This window comes from Ascidia mentula, chromosome 6 (genome assembly GCF_947561715.1).
Source record: "Ascidia mentula chromosome 6, kaAscMent1.1, whole genome shotgun sequence".
Taxonomy (NCBI): Eukaryota; Metazoa; Chordata; class Ascidiacea; order Phlebobranchia; family Ascidiidae; genus Ascidia; species Ascidia mentula.
In genome coordinates, this window is record NC_138571.1 from 729,312 (window position 1) to 744,985 (window position 15,674).

Below are 15,674 nucleotides of genomic sequence, written 5' to 3' on the forward strand. Positions count from 1 at the left end.
TATTGTTGCCCGAGAGGTTGAGCATCTTCAGCTGAATGAAATAATATCCAAGTAAAAGCATGGTATGAACAACAATAACACAAGGAATCAAACAAATAATGGCATATATGACGTACCGTTTTGTTTAGAGTTTGTTTCATACAAATATAACGGCGTGTTTAGGTTGAAATACAAAGTTTAAACAAACCTAAGTTTCATCCAGTGAAGCGAGTTCACCACGTGCACTTATCACCCGCCCTTGACTTTAAAAAGCGCAAAAAATTGAGAACCAATATAGTAATCCAGGTGTTTACACGTTGCTAATAACGGTCGGGGTTTGTGGCCAGGATTTCCTGGGTTGAAAACGGCGATAAAATCTCAAAACATAAGTCCTGCTTACGTTTGTTGGAAAGGCTTTAACATCATTTTAATAGAGTTTTATCAAAAACAATATTCGGAAAATCGATCGAAAGTTTAATGGCGACCGCATTATCAAAAATTGCAGCATGCTTCCTTGTTCAGACAAAAACATCCATCAATATGAAAAAATGGCTTTGAAAAATAATCCAGCCACCACTATTAGATCAACAATCCATTTTTCAAGATTGTCACGATATAAAGACATATGGGAAAGTGTGTTACGTCTTGCAACAAACTGGTTAAATCTACCACGAGTTTACAACTTTACTCCGTTGTGGTTGTGCGTGTGATCTTGGTCGGATATTGAGAAAATTTCATTTAAAACAAAATGTCAGTAAACTTTTCTTTTATGCCGTAGTTTCAGTGACCAAACATCGAAATAACACAGATCTCCCGCTAAAACTAGGCGCACAACGATGACAATGTTTGGTTGTTTGTGCAACAACATTGGACGACTGTGAGGTCTTATTATGACCAAAATGACGACTTGGACCGAAACGATGCAGCTAGGGGCGCGCTTTTTTCACATTATTCATTTATTCGACGAAGAAGACTTTATATTGTAGCGAGTTAAAACACCAAACATTAAATAAGTAGACTTTATATTGTTCCGCCATGGGTACAGAAATGCATAAACTCACCTGTTTGCTTCTCCTTTGAATCACGAAGGTGAGATTCTCGAGATCGGTCGGGAGGAGCGATGAGTTACTGAGGTCAATCTCATCAGGGAGTAAGGAGGACACGGATGAAGTTATCTCCTCATCGTTCGCTTCATAAGCCCAGCTGCAACATTGAAGTATCGCTTGGTTGGTTGGCTTCTCCATATACGACGAAGAGAGATTCTTCAGCAGCTTCTTCTTAGCTTTCCAATCTTCACGTGAACATCCGTGAACTACGGCTTCAATATCGTTGAAAACTGAAGAATCGCAAATTCCGAACGCGAACTTGGCAACAACCTCCCATCTGTCATTGGTAAGTCGGGTGTATTGTTTCTTGAATTCTTTTAAAGGCATGATCGTCATCAGGTAAACCGCGGAGAAGAATTCTTGCCAAATGAGATGTGAAAAATATCTACGTTTATGTCCGTCCAGTATTGTCAACTTTAAGTTTCCATGCTTTGTAATTGAGGTATTCAGAAAAGCATGAACTGTTGAGTCATTTAGTTTTGCATTTTTGAAATCCTGTACTTTAAATACAATTTTTTTGTTCCGAAATCCGTCCCAGGCCAATTTTGAAAGTTTTTTCAACTGTGGATTTTCATTCTTGAGGTGTTCAGTTTGTGAGTATTGAACACAAGTAGATGCCAGAACACGGGTAAGCGAAACATGCTGAGTATCATCATCATGACTCAGCAGATAGTTGACGGTCAGTATGAAATTAACCGGAACGTAACAGTAAGAAAACATATTGGTGTTTTGTTCAAGTTTGTTCTGTACAGAGTCATATCTTGCACCACATATCTGTTGTCCAAGTTCTCTCTGTGAGTTTGGAGTTAAGCCGAGTATCTGAGCAATAAACCTTGGTCGATGTGAAGGATGGAGTTTGTAGAATGGAGCTGGTCGTGACGTGAATATCTTCCGGGAACGTGGAAGCAAATTTCCATTCAACAAATGCTTGAGATAAATTTCTGCTTTGTTCTCTTTATCCAAAAGGGGAGTGGGAGCTATACTTGAGAATGATTTAAATGCTGCTTCGTCGACTCCGTCGAAAACCAACAGAACATCTGGATCACCATTGATTGCTTGCATTATGCCTTGAGCTACCTCTGGATTGTATTCCCAGCTAAGTAGCATGGCATGGAGGAGAAACCGAAGGAAAGTCATGCTTGTTTTGAAGTTTATGTTTCGGATTACAATGTAGAAGATGAAGGATATTTTCCCAAACAAATCTCTATGCAAAGCTTGTAAAGCCCATTTTTTGCATGACGTTGTTTTCCCGATGCCCGCTTGACCGACAACGCCGACAATATTTCCATGCTTTTCCACGTACTCAAGTTTTGCTTCCTCTTGTTCGGGTTTAAATTTTGTTTCGACTTCTCTTTGTGCTGTTTGCTTTGCACGAGTAAACATTTCTTCAGGGCTGATGTCACTGGATGGTCGATCGTAAACTTTAGCCAACTCCTCTCTACGATGGTAATGTCCTTCTGCTTGAAACTCGTCATCAATTTGTTGTGGTTTGCTGACTATGGATAGGTTGACTGGTGTTATGTTTCGTTGGGTAATTTCTGCAAGTGATGATTCTTCACTGGCGATAGATTCCACTTTATCTTTTAAAATTGACTTCAGTTCTTCGCCTACAACAAGGTTTTGTTTTAACTTTTTTTTTACTGGAATGTGACAGATGTTTTGTACAACAAAAAATAAATGCTAATGCGTTGGTTTGTGATGTCACACAGTAAGGAGATAAAACGCCAGAACTAATTGTTTAGAAAAACTAATTGTTTTGTCGGTTGGTGCTGACCATAGGCGTCAATTTTGGGGTGACTGACCAGAGGTGCCACATACGTCATATTATGCGTTAAGCTAGTTTTAAAAGATCTATGTTATCACCGTCACAATCAAGACAAACACATGTGTCTCGTGGATTGTCACACAGCGCAGTAGTTGTTGTTGCATAATGGTAAGCGTCGGCCTTGTTGCGTAACAGATATTATTATTACCAAATCTGCAATAGATCTAGTGATACAAAAATGTGCCGCTTTCAGTAAGGGTGTCCGTAATTGAAGTTTTCAAAACTTAGTGCTACAACTACATGATTCGGTGTAAAAACAATGTGACACGAAACGGAATTTGCGTCGTTTTCTATGTTTAGGGTGATACGACTGACGAAATGTTTTTGAGTGTTTCTGAAACCTGGAAAAGTCACCCTTAATAATTCACAAAACTTTTAAAATTCGACGCCCATGATGGTGACATGAGGACAATAAGGTCATTATCAGCCAGCACCACAATGGTCAGGTTTACGAGAAAGTGTAATAGCTGCAACACAAAACTTTATTAAACTGTACACAGATGTCTTGAACATAAATAAAAGAAAATGCAACAAACAGCAAACAACAGCACAAAAATAAAAACAAACAACAAGAGAACATTACATCAGTGAATTAATAAAAAAAACTTCACAATTTGCATCGAATCAATGTGAGTACCAGCATAATAATAACAACAACAATCCTTTCTACTACTAAGACGAAAGCAGGTAATCTGCGTAATCAAATAATCCAGTCATCGATAATTTATGAACATGCAAATTGCATGGGAGGTAATCGTGTATTCGTGATTATAATGCGAGGAATTCAATGGCCGCCCTATGTATTTCCTTATTTGTTGAGGTAAGTGGTTCTGCGTACACTAGGTATGTAAAAAGGTTCACGTGGAAGCTTATCATGTGTTGTGTTGATGAATATGTATAACGGGAAAATTTGTTGGTAAAGATTAATGCCAAAGATACTTTTAAGGATTCTTGGCATGTATTTGTGCGTTGGTTGGTCATACAATTGACTTGACATAACGGTGTTTGTTATTAACATGAGTATGTGATTTCGATACAACTTGATTTATAAATGTTGAATGTGCAAATCCACAAATAACAGATAAACTACGATGTAGCAGTTCAAACTTTGGGTTGGTTAAGTTATTAGTTTAGTAACCATTCGACCACCGGTATTTGTGTGAGTTTTCACTAATCTAAGTAATATATAGGTGACAGAGGAGAGACTTTCTTCCTGTCCCTGAGATTCTCTTTCCGATTGAGAAAGAGTACTCTCTCAGTTTCTTACGTATGTATTTTATACGGCGAAATGTGTTAGGAAGATACTCACAGGTACTCCCTGTTTTTACAATTCTCCTTGAACCGGAACGAGAGCGCAGACGGAGAGACTCAATTTTTAGTCGTGACCCCGGTCTGACCCTCGTCCACCGAGTTGCTGGCCGTTTTCGTCTCGGTGTGCCTACGTCTCGGTGTGTTTGTTCTCAGCCATTGCAAAACTGAATAGTTTTAATGGCGGTTGAATTGCTTAATGTAGGATTCGGACAATGTATAAATCGCGTCATGATTTTAATGACATCACGATGGCTCAAATTAACGCGTCATGATTTTGTCGAGCGTTGTGCATACGCTTTCTGCGAGTTGTTTTTATCCCTCCAATGTCGTGCCATATGTGTGTTTCACAATGTACAGGCTTGAATATCCGCGGTCACTCGCAATACACAATCGCAGAGGGGTGTTAATTAACCACTCCCCTTAAAATCAAACAGACATTTTCTTACCAAAGTCCTGTTGTATTTCCGATGCTGTTTCCTATGTTTCAGGCAATATATTGTGTGAACTTAAACAAATCAAAATATTCGTCACGCCTTGTTCCTCTCTCGGTTTCCCATATGCGTTTATTTCACGTTCAGCGAATCTAACTGGTTGCTTTCCCATATGATATTTTAGCCTTTTCAGTCTTCGGTGACCGTAATCTGACCCACCTTTTACCACCAATTTGGACAATGTAAGGAAAGGAAACCTCTAAGCGCATCTGTGCATTTCCCTTTTCAAGTATCGTCCGGTTGTTTTGTTCATTTCCTTTTAAAAACTTGTCTTTGACAAGCCAAAAAAGGGCGAATCCATGTGGCAGTTCCAAGTCACCATTGAGGCTGTCAGGATACGTAGCAGATCATTGCATATCTTGAAAGCTGGCAATAAACATGCCTGGACGATTGCATTGCGGATTTTGTGACATGCACTTTGCCAAAACCGATGAGGCCACATCACATGAAAATTAATTTAACCGTAGTGTAATGTAGTGTGAAGTCACGATAAAGAACCATGAATTTTACAACAACCTAAATACAATCGATACAACCATCGTTTGGTCGGACATCATATATAGACCAGATTCTATAGTAGATTTAGGGATTCTTAATCCATCACAGTGCACCGATCCGGTGACGTCGGGCGAACAGAAAAATGCAACGTGTATATTAGCGTGTGATGGGCGGTAAGTGTGTTTTTGCCGATGTAGAAACCAGGAAAAACAACAGATTCTCGCTCATGCCCAACCAAAACACGACTTCGCCGAATTTACAACCGATCAACGGTGAAAGTAGGTGGGTTTATAACATTAACTCTCACGTGCCACTGACTGACATAGTTTACTCATTGGTTGATGTTTGCAAACAGGCGACGGTTCGAACCAACAATTATATGTTTCCGGTGAATAACCGCTGGCATACCGCTCAATCGCCCAGCAATGGTAAGCAATTAGCACTTACGCCCAAATTGGACGTGTGACGTCATTGTACAATTTCTGGTTGATGATCGGCCAGAGAAACTTCAAAAATAATTGCATTTTTGGTTTCACGTTAGAAACCATTTTGGAGAACGGAGATATTTTCACGCGTCGGACAACAATGCAATACTTTTCCCACACCTTTTCTGATCCGCTCGAGGGGTGATCTTTTCGCATTCTTTCAAAAGTTACTGGAGGAGACCATGGAAATCATCAGGCAAAAGCGTCCCGATTCAAAATGGAAAGTTGCAGCGTTGACAAACCTTGCTTTCTACGTTTATAACACACCCCACGCCTGGATGGGAAATCCTGTAAATTTACCGAGGTTTCTTACGCTCAACACGGGTCTCATCACATTCCATAAAACGATTGACGGTCGAACGATCACAGACAACCTATGTATTTTTTGATGCATCGCACCAGAAGATTCCACAGGGCGGTGGCCTTGGTCGCATCGTCACCGAGTTATGTTGGAAATTCACAGGCGGAGAATGTGTTGACAACCGAGGTGTACCCTTGAGTGCTCTACCTCTAGTCGCGTGCTTTGGTTCAAAAATCAACGTCTTCAGGCTAAAAGCGCCGGAAAATCTAGCGTAATCGCGTTTGAACCCCGAGCTAGTTTCAGCCATTTTGTTTCCATTATACGGACGCGAGCAAGCGCAAGCTGGCAGGTGCGACAATATTCGATCTTGGCCTGGCAATTTTATTAATTATGCAATATTTACTTTCACGAAACTATGATGCGTCGTCAGCCCAACCAAAAGTGGACTGGGAAAAAAAATTTCATATTTTTTTAAATATTTTTTGTCTGTTTTTTCTTTAAATACTTTTGCTTCCACTTCCGACAGGAAATGCCTTATATGGATCGGCGTTGCTGCAAAAACATAAAAAAATCCTGCGAAAATTACCGTGACCGGTTTGTCGACGATATGACGTCACAAAGGGATTTCGTACAAGGTGACTGCTGCCACGGGAGCGCCACTGCCAACGCGAACCGGGAAAGTTTAAAGTTAAATTTTCTGGTCATTCCAATTGTGGCACTGTCCGCCAAAACGTATACCTGCGAAGGTGATACCGTTACACGAGATTTTCTACTAAAATCAGTTTGGAATACTTTTGCAGGATGTGTACGTCCGCCCACGAGTAACGATAAGTGATTAATGTTCAAATGCTTAAACTCGAATGGATTTCGTGTCCATGCGTCGTTGTAAGCGATGCCGTCCACAAAGCCTGACAGGAACCTACCCGGTCACGAATGTATCACACACAGTCGTTAAACTCCCGCTGGCGATCGTAAATACGTGAACTTCCGAACGACGCCGTGGGTACACGGCCGAGTGAGATTGCAGCGTTTTCTGATGCACAAGTGATGGTGGCGAAGGTTTTACTTTGCGAACGAATAATCAGACATCGATAACTTTTACAGACTGGGGTCGGTGCCCGCCATGACGGCGAATTGATCTTTACCTCGTGAGACAAAGGCGTACGTTGACACCGTTTAACACATAACGCTGCTTTTGACACATATCGCAGTGAAGTTTGGGCGACTCTCTTTCCCAATGCGCGACGTCGTTGAAATCAACTATTACCACGCGTCAGGGCGTTCATTTTTCCGCGTCATCCGCGTACCAAATCGATGTGGTCAGCAGCGTGTTCTTCGCTTCCGATCCAAAGGATAAGTGGGTTTAGATGTACGGTTTGTATGCATAATTGTTGCTTGCCGGCATCACTGTCTTATTATTGAGAGATAGTTCTATTTGACGGAAAAGCGCATGCGCAAAAGAGTTTGTCGGTGCCACTGCGACATCGGCGTTCATGTCTGCTTTGGTCATGCGCATCGTTCAAGATAATAGCGTGTCGTTTAAGTCGATGTAGTGCTCCCCGTCGGCGGCAGTGTAAAGATCATACGGTCCAACGTCTGTTACTGTGGCTTAGGGCAGATATTTTACCAGGAGCAAAAACGAAACACAAGACTGGGCTTCATCACGAATAAATCCAACTCACTTTTAGAACAGCTCATCGAGCGCTCGTTGATCGGTGCAACCCTGCAAACGAAAGTATCGCCACGCGTGCGCTTGCGAAGACCACCCCTGATTCTAAAAACTGTTTTCCTATATACGGTCGCGAACAATCCGCCCAATCCATGGCCGCGTTGCGAATTCGAATAACCGGCGAAATGGGACAAGCCGCTGCCAGGCCTGGCGCCGGCATCAGCTCAGTGCGCTCGAAACCAAGCACAGAGGCGAGTTTGGGTGAAAGCGTCACTGCAAAACCTTCTGGAACGTGTGCAGAGGTGCGTTGCGTTGTTTCGTCGGACGTAAATAGACCGTGACCGATCAGGCGCTTAATGTTCAAATCGCATTCGTTGCACCAGAATTCGACCCGTTTCGTAATGGCCGGCTTCGAGTGTGTATGGAAACGAAATATCAAACCAGACCTCGAATTCTATATTATAAAAAGTCTATATTATTCTATGAGCGCGGGAAGATAATTTCGTTGAAGCCGATCTCTATAATATACCGGGCTCCTATGGACCGCCCTGCTGTTACCGGCCCCAAAATTGAATAAAGGCGCGTTGTACGTTCCGTCTAACAACTTGGTCGAACACTGGCGAACAATAGGCCGTCCAATTTTCACAACGAAACTACCGACGGTCATATACTTGGGTTTGGTAAGCGTTCCAACAGTTAGGGCATCGCCCGGATGACGCGCTGTGCAATCGACTGCTTTCGATCGATCGCGTTGTCCGGGGGGCGCTTGATTATCGTCCTCACCATGGGTTTATTCGCTTGCTCCTTGCTGATGAATCGATAGCGCTGCAGGGTTTGACCATAAACCTTCACCTTTTCCTCATCAGACCTTGTGTCATTTAGGATATTCGACATTTCACGATCATATTCCGCAAAAACCCGTTCCTCAGGTGTCATGGCAGCGGGCGCCTATGCATTGCCTTTAAAACATTTGGATCGATCAGAGCAAGCTTGTGCACAGATTCCATCAGCGCCGAAGGAATAAACCCGCTAGAGCAAGGACCACTGTTCCTATGAGAGGCCCCATATCAGGAGTGCGGACAGGAATCCTCCGCGTTGGATCGACATCCGCTACCATGCCACTGTTGTCTTCTTCTTCACCAATTCACACAGAGCGTGCTTATGCCGCAGCAACTTCTGTCCATCGCGCTGGGTCAAATCAATGTTGCCTTTCAACACAACTTATGGTTACACTCGCAAATACACTTCAACAAATCGAGACCGGCCGCTTTTATGATCGCGCGCGCGACTTTTGGTTCAACCTTGCAGAACTAATTTAAAAGAGGCGTGTGTTTGTCGAGACGAAGGGACATTTCATAAGTTTTTCGGAACGTAAGCGAACGAAGTTTCATCCAACCTGAAACACATCGGCTCGCATACGAAGCTTGTCAGGTGTTTTCTGCCGACAATCGAATACCAAATCACCATGCGGTAATGACATAGCGTCCATATATGACTCTCGCACGGTTTTCACGCGAGAGAGGATTACTTGTTTCGCGAGTTGTGTGATTTGAGAAAAATCTCGGGGATTCTTAAACAAAATCAAATAATGCGCATTCAAACTGATTGTGCGATGCTCGCTGCCTTTTAGAAAGTGGTTCTGCACGATGTAAACTATACTCTTTATGGTGGCTGCCCTAGGTGAAAGAAACGTGAAACGATTTTGCTGCTTTTGGACGTCAAGTCATTAAGTATCAAAAGGGTTCGCACCTCTGTCCCGACAGAGAGCCCTATACGAATTTATGACATCACGATGGCTCAAACTAAACGCGTCATGATTTTAATGACATCACGATGGCTCAAACTAAACGCGTCATGATTTTAATGACATTACGATGGCTCAAACTAAACGCGTCAGTTTGAGACATCGTGATGTCATTAAAATCATGACGCGTTTAGTTTGAGCCATCGTGATGTCATTAAAATCATGACGCGTTTAGTTTGAGCCATCGTGATGTCATTAAAATCATGACGCGTTTAGTTTGAGCCATCGTGATGTCATTAAAATCATGACGCGTTTAGTTTGAGCCATCGTGATGTCATTAAAATCATGACGCGTTTAGTTTGAGACATCGTAATGTCATCGCTATTTATTTGATCTTGATTAAATCGTTTGACTGCCATGAGTCCAAAGTGTTTTGAATACCTCGACCACGTGGTCAAGTACACTTCCCGCGCAAATTGACTTTTTACACTGAAGTGCGAAAGCTTTTCTTAAGAAGTCAACGATGGTTGTAACTTGTATGGAAGAAACGGAATATGAACAAGATTTCCTGGTAAAACACCACCCGTGGTTAATGGGGACATAACATGAGACTCAATTTGAAACCCCGGGAAAATCGACGACGTGAAAGCTCCAGTTTGTAATTTGTCCACGAGACAAAATCGACGAACCTGAAACTCTACTACATTGATTTTGAGAATTGAATTGCCAGAGACCATTGCCGCCAACTGGTCTTTACCGCGTGTAAGACACAAGCGCATGACGAAAATGAATCGCAACAACGACATAACAAGGCGATGTATTCAGCTGGGTATTCTTCACTTTTAATCCGGAGGATGAAGGGTTTAGACGCAAGATTTGTAATTGTTGCTGGCAGGAGTCATTGTTTTATTACTGAGACAATTCTATTTGCCTCAATTACACATGAGCTAAATAGTTAGAAGATACCACGAGGAGTGATGACGAAATACAGGTTTGATTTGGTTCGACCCAAGTCATGTCAACAGTTCTGGCATATACCCGATCATCCACAATGACGTCACTTGCAAAATTCATCCCCAATTCTAAACACTGCTTTCACACTTGCCGACTTGAATTGGAGGCCAAACGCATGAAGCGAGCTTGGGGCATTTTGTTAAACAAATCCTTTTACTCTCAACGTAATCTGATCTAACTGATGATAAAGCAAATAAAAAAATACGAACAATCACAACTAAATCAATTACAACGCCCTAAAATCTTACACCGATATTAACTACAGAGGTAATAAAAGACTGCGGTAAATCGAGTGGAATAATTCCGTAGAAAGATAAAATTTCGCTCGTATGACATCAGAAGTGTTAACATGACGCAGTTTTCTTAATGACACAACGAAATGCTCGTAAAATAGAATTATTGCTCCAGTAACAACCGTGTCGGATTGAAGAGGTCACGACCATCGTGATGTCATTAAAAATTATGATGCAGGCAAAACATATTTCCACTGATGTATACAGGAAGCTGTCCACCCGCCTCAAAACGACTAAGCTTAGCAAAGAACCAGGCCATCACTTCTGTCACCAACCCTCAGCATACAATTTTTGCCTGTAGGCGATGGACGGAAAAGGGTCAGTCGGGGTACAAGGCAATAAATAGAATGACAGATTTCTCTCGGATTATCGAGCAGAGTATGAAACTCCCAATCAAGACCGAACAGTAGTGACTGCTCCGTAAGACGATTTGCGATTTGAAATGCACGGGTGTGAAACGTAACATATCTTCCCTGTCCCCCAATCGGAAGAAGAAACACAGGGACAGAAAGGAAGAATATTTAAAATGCATTGTGTCACACATTGTTGTGTTTAATGCGCTTACGTGCCTTTAGGTTTCGTGCAGGTAATCGTTGCCGCTTTGACATCTGCATAATCGTGTTGGGCGTTACAGTACGTAATAATACAAACAAACACTTCCCTATATTTGGAATAGCACAGTAGCACACTGCGAATTTATTCTGGAATTCTATCATTCATTGCATGAATGCAAACAAGTCACTTTTTTCGGACTAGCAACTTTTCAGCCCTCAACCATGCACTGTACAGCCTTTGTTCATTCTGGGGTTGCAAGCTACCCATGTGTGACAACACTATATTCTATCAATGTTTACTCACATTTTTCCTGTATTTGTGATTGTAAGTTGGGTTGTTGTGGTGCTGTATGTTGAACAACTTTGACATGTTGTTTGATCGTAACCGGTCCGGTATAGACTGGTCCACTTGAGTAGATATGTTGGTCGCCAAGGACAGGGCCTTCTCCTTGGATATTCTGCATGTAAAGTGGTGTAAAAGATAGGTTTGAAATATTCAGTGAGGAGTCCTAAATTTGTAGTTGAAATTAAGTAACATTTCTATTGACAAATTACACTAATCATAGACAGAATACTTTGTAAAAACAAACTATTCTTAATAAAAATGTACTGATCTTCTGGCATAAACGTACTGTATTTTTACGACGTTTCGTCTGCCATGTGGCGAGACTTCACCAGGTAGTTAATTGCAATATGCCTGGCAGCAACAGAAATTTTAAATTTTTATCAGAAATAAACAACACATGAACTGCTCTCAAACGGAAATACAACCCCGTCACGCAGTGATTGAAAATACCAGAAGACGTAGCAACGTTTACCACGCAGGGGAGTCACCGACTTACAATTTCACGTTCTCCACATTTTTCTGGAAGATCAACTACATCATGTTGACTGGTCGATGGTAGAACATCCAACATTTGTGAGAGATCATCCACATCTCTTGAACTCCCAGCTTGATTGATATATGAATGTTTAAATGTTGTATGGGACATGTTAATTAAAATCGCATTAAACTGTTTTGTGAACATGTGTGAAATTTAAATATTATCAGTTAAACTATTTCATGTGGACAGAGCAAAGGGATTATTTTTACAGAACCAACTCATTTCTATAGCGCTTATATATTTATACAAGTTAACTCGACGTCACCTGGTTCTTGTGGAGAAGGAGATGACATATTTGTCTGCGAGCTTCAACGTTCCTTCGATGTTTGCTAGGAAATATGCTTGTTACGAGTTTTACCAACAGACAAAAATATATCACAAACTTTCGTGACGCTTATATTAATCAAATAGAAACATTTTAAGCTAACATCATTGCACTGAGGTCAATTTATGTTTTGATTATTGGTGTAAAAAAAAACAACCTAAATACACTAGATGTACAGGCTTCACAGCCCAGGCACTGCAGACTAGCTGAATCAACCACTTTTCCCTGACAAATTTTGGTTGCTATGATTTTGGTCGAAATTCTTACCTTAAAGTTGATCTGGTTTTCAAATACCACGTGATGTAAGTTTTATTTGCACTTAGGCAAAATCATATATAGTCTCATTCTTTACACAAGAAGAAAACTTATTTCCTAAATCAACAAACATGTAAAATGTGCTAAGGTTTAGCTCACGCATTGGAAAAAAGTACCTTTACAATACAAGAGGCTGACAAACAATTCTCCATTACTATTTGTCAGTCCTCGGGATATTGATAAGTTATTAAGACAATCAAAAAAGCAAGTCCCATTTAACCTGCTGGAAATTATCAACCCATGAGCGATTAAATGGAAACCAACATCACATGGTCGCATAAACGAATTGTTTTAATCGTGCGTTTTTGCATCTTTTCATCGCTTTTAGAATTTCTGCGAAGTATTATATAAGGCCTAATATTGAACTTCGCAAGCGGAGATATATATTATGCGCCTAGCCTTAAAACGCCAACACTTAGCAATTCGTTGAAACCTCTGTCAACTCATATCCTTACCTACAACAAAACACTGATAAGTTCAAGATATCAGTTTCAGTGCTTATTCATTCCACGGGTAAATCCATTACATTTCCTTCACTCGTGACAAGCAACATGAGGGTTTAGTTTAACTCACTGTCTGTGACAATATTCATCTACTGTGGTAACTTCAACCATGTAGGAAACTTCCATAAAAGCTCAAAACAGGAAACAGAAAGTACCTCGCGCAGGTCCGCTCAACTTTACACAATGGATCAGTGACTCTCAACTTTCATGAACCCGGTGACGCATTTCCCGTTAACAAATGTTACGCAGACTCAACAAAAAATTTTGACCACTTTTAGAGGCAGTGAAACTACGGTTTTGTTAAACACTTTTAGGTATGAATTCATCAACGTATATCAAAACTTTTATAATTGCAGCAGCGATAAGGCGTCGGAATATGATATGGGATAAAGTTCGTAAACTTTTCAAGTAAAAGCTTGTAGCGCCCCAATTATAATGCGTCGAGATTTCGTCACGCTCTTCGACATCGATTGAATGCAAGGAATCAGAGGCGGTGATGCGACAAAATATATTAATGAAGCAGCAATAACACAAATTGTTGCTTGTAAGCGTTTGTTGCGATCCGTCCCTTTCCTTAGAACATTGACCTGGTCTGAGGCGACCCAGGTTCGATCAATTAACTCAACAACCTACAGTCTTACTTGCAATTCTCGACGTGATATTGTAAACGTATTTGTTCGTTTTATTTTTCATTTATTTCACTTTGACTTTCACTCGCTTGTGTTTCTTTGTTTTCTGCAACACACACCTTTTATGTTGTATTTGCAAATATTTTGATTTTACACGTTTTTTATACGCCCGAGCAGTCACGCTTGCGTGGCAAAGTAGGGCGACGGAGATTGGTTTGAATGCTGGTGGCAGAAATGAGAAGCGAAAAGCCAGGCAGTTCTCTGGTGGTGGCGAGTAGAAAGCACTGTTTTTATTGTGGCGAGAAGTAAAAACAACCGTTGTTTTATCCGTACTTTTGCCATTTTACTCTTTTATACCTATTATCGTTTCCATTTTATTACAAAACTAGCCAACTTGGTCGTGTGACTCCAGGTCTTGGCGACAGGCCGTCAGTGCGGAGTAACCTGGGCGTTAGCCGGTTTAGAGAGAAGCTAATTTCGGTTACAATATGACGTCGATGATATATTTAAGGTTTTCTTCCTGGTTTAATCGCTTCCTCTATCATATTAACTACACGAAGTTGATTGCACAGTGACCCTCGTGTTGACTGCTGTCGTCTCAACCGGCCGAGAAATTAGGCTGAGAAGTATTATATGAGGCCTGATATTGAACTTCTCAAGCAAAGATATAACGGCTACCCTCTTATTTTGTTTGCAGAAAGAAATGAGAAGTTTTGATTAATAATGCTTAAGACTGAAAGCTGTGTATTTCTTCAATACCACGATTGCTCCCTGAGTAGGGAAATTAAAAGCGAAGGACTGAGGCTGCTTGATTACTTCCTGGAGCTGGTGGTGAATGTAAGGGGAAACCTCTACTGTTATAACGCAAACATCCAGACCGGACATCGTTGATCTAACTACAGAATAAAACCAAACTCTGTAATGTCTCAAACGACATGTACTAGTTTCACATTCAATACTCTTCATTGTTTATTACGCTGTACAATAATGCGACTGCGGGACATTTTGTTTGAAGTACAACCTTATTTTGTTCAAAATACCTGTGCAACTTTTACGATAATATTATAGGACGCGACTGGCATTAATTCCCCTTCTTTTCGCAAGAGGCGACAGGTTGGATTTTATTGATAGGGGGGTTGCGTAGGTTGCCGACTTCCACGTAACACAATAGTTACAACAGAACCGTTTCTACTCATGAGCGACATCTAGCGTTTCACCTACTGTGTCTGGAGAGAAGAAGGGAAGGAAATTTAGGTGAAAGTTCATCGCACAGTGGGACGATGTGGTTGGCGTTAAACACATACATCTGATGCGAACCGTTTTTACTCATGAGCGACATCTATCGTCTGAGGTCAAACAATCCCTTATTAAAATGTCTGGTTTGTAATATCTAAAGCGCGGGTCGCAACCCATCGCCAGTGTGACTCTCTGTGATCCTACGTCAGAGCGTGATTCAATGCGACATTTTTGAAGTCACGTAACTACTGTTTTAACTTTTTGCACTTTATATATTGTGTTTATTGTTCATTCACGAAGTCGTTTTGCCCAAACATAAATGAATTAATCTTAAAAACAACAAATCTCTCTGTCTGTTATTGTAAAATCGATATCAGTGCCACAGTCAAAATCTGCACTAATTGAAACCTTACAGGTAGAAACTGTATGTACATCTGTCTTTAGCTCTTAAGGATTTCATATCATCATCTTTATTCTATTTTTTTGGAATCATTTCTATATTATTTTCCTAG

At 41.0% G+C, this 15,674-nt stretch overlaps 1 protein-coding gene across 1 annotated transcript in view; it reads right to left on the minus strand.

Moving 5' to 3' along the window:
• LOC145906415 (protein NLRC5-like) overlaps positions 1 to 12,447 on the minus strand; it is an 83,539-nt gene extending 71,092 nt beyond the window's left edge. The window contains exons 1-4 of the mRNA XM_082993830.1: positions 12,420 to 12,447; positions 12,113 to 12,222; positions 11,575 to 11,728; positions 1,041 to 2,692 (exon numbers count right to left, since the gene is read on the minus strand). Of these exons, the coding sequence (XP_082849956.1) occupies positions 1,041 to 2,692; positions 11,575 to 11,728; positions 12,113 to 12,222; positions 12,420 to 12,447 (1,944 nt within the window). The remainder of the gene's footprint in view (positions 1 to 1,040; positions 2,693 to 11,574; positions 11,729 to 12,112; positions 12,223 to 12,419) is intronic.
• Positions 12,448 to 15,674: the final 3,227 nt, after the last annotated feature.